This window comes from Scylla paramamosain, chromosome 49 (assembly GCF_035594125.1).
Source record: "Scylla paramamosain isolate STU-SP2022 chromosome 49, ASM3559412v1, whole genome shotgun sequence".
NCBI lineage: Eukaryota > Metazoa > Arthropoda > Malacostraca > Decapoda > Portunidae > Scylla > Scylla paramamosain.
The window spans coordinates 222,501-227,500 of record NC_087199.1 but is presented as its reverse complement, the minus strand read 5'-3'; the positions used below and the strand labels follow the sequence as shown (position 1 = coordinate 227,500).

General features: G+C 47.0%; 1 protein-coding gene across 1 annotated transcript in view; it reads right to left on the bottom strand.

Annotated features, from left to right (window-relative positions):
• LOC135095459 (ran-binding protein 9-like) overlaps positions 1-5,000 on the bottom strand; it is a 14,903-nt gene that overhangs the window by 9,880 nt on the left and 23 nt on the right. Inside the window, exons 1-6 of the mRNA XM_063996307.1 lie at positions 4,806-5,000; positions 2,557-2,668; positions 1,946-2,094; positions 1,387-1,481; positions 782-966; positions 1-37 (exon numbers count right to left, since the gene is read on the bottom strand). The exon at positions 1-37 is cut by the window's left edge and continues 76 nt beyond it; the exon at positions 4,806-5,000 is cut by the window's right edge and continues 23 nt beyond it. Coding sequence (XP_063852377.1) covers positions 1-37; positions 782-966; positions 1,387-1,481; positions 1,946-2,094; positions 2,557-2,668; positions 4,806-4,995 — 768 coding nt within the window. The 5' untranslated portion in view covers positions 4,996-5,000. The remainder of the gene's footprint in view (positions 38-781; positions 967-1,386; positions 1,482-1,945; positions 2,095-2,556; positions 2,669-4,805) is intronic.

Here is a 5,000-nt window from a genome sequence, read left to right as displayed (position 1 = left end):
GCAGTACCCATGATGCACCAGGTACGTTGACACCATTCTGCCAGGGGAGGAGTGGGGTCAGTGATGGGCGGGTGATGGGGAGGAATGTGTGGGTGATGGGTGAAGGAGGATTAAATACTCACACCCAAACACCCAGAAATTTAGCCAGACATCGTAAAATCTTAGCAAAACACACCCAAACACCCCAAAACACACCAAAAAACCCTTAAAATCTTGATTGAACACCGCCAAACACACCAAAACACACCACATTCTTACAAAACATCCCCCTATGCATCCCCAAACACCCCTAAACACACCAAAACACCCCAAAAAACCCTAAAATCTTACAAAACATCCCCAAAACACTCAAAAATCTCTAAAATCTTATTAAAACACAAAAACTCTAAAAACACCCCAAAACACCTAAAACACACCAAAACACCCCAAAAACACACTAAAAACACACCAAAACACCCAAAACACACCAAAAACACCCCAAAACACACCAAAACACCCAAGAACACAGCAAAAACACCCCAAAACACACCAAAAACACACCCCAAAACACACCAAAACACACTAAAAACACCCCAAAACACCCCAAAACACACCAAAAACACACCAAAACACACCAAAAACACCCCAAAAACACACTAAAAACACACCAAAACACACCAAAACACACCAAAAACACCCAAAAACACCCCAAAACACCCCAAAAACACACCAAAACACCCCAAAAACACCCCAAAACACATCTAAACACCCCCAAACACCCGCAAAACATCTCAATACCCACCTGTGAAGCATACTCTGCCACTGTCCATGAGTGTCTGGAACTGGGAAGGTCTGAATGGTGTTCCGAACTCGACTCTGTAATTCTCTCATCATTTCTCCGATGTCAAACACAAATGGAGACTGGCCGAAGTTTGCGTCCACAACCTCTCCTGGGGTTTGCAGGCCCACCGTCGGGTATAACTGGGACTGTGGGGTTGGAAGGGGGTTAGGGGGGTCTTGGGGGTGTTTTGGGTGTTTGGGGGTGTTTTGGGTGTGTTTGGTGGTGTTTGTGGGTGTTTGTGGGTGTTTTTTGGGGTGTTTTGCAGTGTTTTGGGGGTTCAAGGGTGGTGGTGGTGGTGGTGGTGGTGGTGGTGGTAGTAGTAGTAGTAGTAGTAGTAGTAGTAGTAGTAGTAGTAGTAGTAGTAGTAGTAGTAGTAGTAGTAGTAGTAGTAGTAGTTTATATGTTTGTTTATCTATCTAGTTACAATCTCTCTCTCTCTCTCTCTCTCTCTCTCTCTCTCTCTCTCTCTCTCTCTCTCTCTCTCTCTCTCTCTCTCTCTCTCTCACACACACACACACACACACACACACACACACACACACACACACACACACACACACACTTACAGGCAGGTCAGCAAACGCCACACCAAGATAATGTCCATTTTTTGTGTAGAAGCAAACGTTGTCGATGAGATTGATACCACAGCCAATCACGTCACCTGTGTGGAGGAGGAGGAGGAGGAGGAGGAGGAGGAGGAGGAGGAGGAGGAGGAGGAGGAGGAGGAGGAGGAGGAGGAGGAGGAGGAGGAGGAGGAGGAGGAGGTGGAGGAGGAGAGAAAAACATCATTAATATCTGAATTCTGACTAGGAAGACGACAAAAATGAGAAGACACATATATACGCGTACAAAATTAAACATAGCCAGAAGAGGAGGAGGAGGAGGAGGATGGGGGTTGGGGAGGGGGTGGGGGAAGAGTTGGGGGAGGTGTGGGTGTACTGTGGTGAAGGAGGAGGCAGAGGAAGAGGAGGAAGAGGAAGACAAAGATGAAGAAAAAACATTGAACATTTTCACCACAACACACACCACCTCACTGAAACACACATAACTCAAAAAAGGAGGAGGAGGAGGAAGACGTGGCTTGGGGAGGAGGTAGGGGAAGAGTTGGGGGAGGTGTGGGTATACCTGTGGTGAAGGTTGGGCCATAGGGGTGGCCGCTGCCGGAGGAACAAAACGAGTGGCCGTCATCACCGTGATATCCAAAAGAATTCTTGTCCCAGCCTGGCAGTCTATTCATGTTCACACCCTGTGATGACAAACCAATGCCCATATACCTGAAATAAGGGGCAATTAGGGCATTAGGGGCATCTAGGGACACATACATAAGGGTACTGAAGTGTTAGGGACGGTGTAAGTTAGCCTAACCTAAATAGAAATGCATTAAGTTAGGAAGAAATCTGACCTAACTTGAAATGCAAAAAAAAAAGTGAATTCAGGGTATGTTACAGCATCAGGGACCACCTCAACACCCTAAAAAACACCCTTAAAACACTGCCACACCCTATTAGCACCCCAAACACCCTTAAAAACACTCCCGAACACCTTAACCTAATCAAAACACTCCAACACACACAAACACCGCAAAACACTCCTAAACACACCCAAAACACCCTAAAACACCCCTAAACACCCTGAAAACACCCTGAAAACACCCACAAAACACTGCCAAACAGATAAAATACCCTAAATCTATCTCTCTCTCTCTCTCTCTCTCTCTCTCTCTCTCTCTCTCTCACCCATCGCGGCCCTTGCTGACGATCTTCACTTCGTAATAGTAAAGACCACAAGCTGCTGGGATCGGATGTGTGGCCCTCACACTGGCTGCATCCTTGTGGTTCTTCCCGTGACCTGTAGGGAGAGAGAGGGAGAGGGAGAGGGAGAGAGAGAGAGAGAGAGAGAGAGAGAGAGAGAGAGAGAGAGAGAGAGAGAGAGAGAGAGAGAGGGAGAGGGAGAGGGAGGTTAGGTTTGGTTTGGTTTGGTTTGGTTGGAGAAAGAAATGAGTGAGAGAGAGAGAGAGAGAGAGAGAGAGAGAGAGAGAGAGAGAGAGAGAGAGAGAGAGAGAGAGAGAGAGAGAGAGAGAGAGAGAGTGTTGAGATATATTTACATACATAAGGTACATACATACATACATACTCTCTCTCTCTCTCTCTCTCTCTCTCTCTCTCTCTCTCTCTCTCTCTCTCTCTCTCTCACACAGATACATAGAAACAATACAAATTAATTCAAATATACACAGAACCTCTCTCTCTCTCTCTCTCTCTCTCTCTCTCTCTCTCTCTCTCTCTCTCTCTCTCTCTCTCTCTCTCAGCTGACTGGACAAAGACACTCCTCCCCACCTATGGCCTTGTACACCCCTCCCTCCCTCCCTCCCCTCCCCTAAACAAGCCCTCTTCCACTCCTCCCCTCCCCTCCCCTCCTCTCCTCTGCCTCACAACCCCAACAAGCCCCAACACACCTCAATAATTTAAATATCTATCCTTAATTAATAAACATCAATAATTAGTGTTTTTTTTTGCAATGTAACCTAACCTAACCTAACCTAACCTAACCTAACTTAACCTAACCTAACCTAACCTTACTTAACCTAATTTAACTTAACCTAACCTAACCTAACTTAACCTAACCTAACCTTACTTAACCTAACTTAACCTAACCTAACCAAACCTAATGTAACTTAACCTAACCTAACCTAACTTAACCTAACCTAACCTAACCTGACCTAACCTTACTTAACCTAATTTAACCTAACCTAACCTAACCAAACCTAACCTAACTTAACCTAACCTAACCTAACCTGACCTAACCTACCTTAACCTAACCTAACCTAACTTAACCTAACCTAACCTAACCTAACCTAACTTAACCTAACCTAACCTAATATTAGTAGGGTGCCATACCTCCCCTGGGCACACTCAACCATGGGGTGTGTGTGTGGTGTGTGTGGTGTGTGTGGTACAGGATACACCACCACCACCACCACCACCACCGCCGCCACAACATCACCACCACAACACTGCACATTGACTTATCCACACAAATAACTATGAAATATATCTAGAATGCACCACCACCACCACCACCACCACCATCACCACCTTGCTTTCCCAGAGTACCACCACCATCACCACCACCACAACACCACCACCTCCACAACACTGCACATAATCTTATCCACACAAACTATTAAATATATCTAGAATGCGCCACCACCACCACCACCACCACCATCACCATCACCACCTTGCTTTCCCAGAGTACCACCACCATCACCACCACCACCACCACCGCCACCATCAGCTGACTTAAAGAAACAAATAAATAAAAAAAAACAAAGAAAATAATTACAACAAATATTCACTTAAACTAACCTTACCTAGCCTCTCCCTGCCCCCCTTAATACCCGCTCCCCCTTACCCCCTACTCTCCCTGCCACCCCCACCCCCCACACCCCCACACCCCCAATAACAGCTGATAACCCACACAGGACGCCAAAAGACCCCAGATTGCAATGATTGACCCCTAAATGACCCTAAAAAAGCCCTTAAATTTACCCCCAATGCCACCCCTGCCCCCCTCCCTTACCCCTTTCCCCCCTCCACCCCCCAAAACAGCTGATTCACGCAAAAAAGATAATAAATAAATAAATAACTTAAAAATACGTCAAGACCTAACCTAATTTAACCTAACCTAACTTAACCTAACCACAATGTAACTTAACCCCCCTACCACCCCCTATGCCCCCCTTCACCACCCCCCACCCCCTCCCCTCGAATCAGCTGATCAGCTAAACAAAGGAATGAAAACGAGAATATTCACTGCTTATTTCCGCCCATAACCGCCACGCCCGCAGGTCCACCACGCCCACAGGTTACGCCGCGGACCTTAAGCTACCCCTACAGCAGCTGAGGGGCCGCGGGGGGCGTGGGGGGCGGCAGGGGGCGAAAATGTTAGTATAAACAAAGAAGGGTGATGAAGAATCTCCTACCTTTGTAATGGACTCTAAGGTTGTTTTGAGAGAGTCCAATGAAGCTGTACTTGTCTTTACTACTCCAGCAGCGCGGAAGGGGCGTCTCCTCCTCGTTCACCATCGGGTATAAAGATTTGACGGCATCCTGAGCCGCTACGGAGGGAAATAACGGAGGCGATGCGCTGTGTCTACCACTGCCCGCCGCCATCTTGA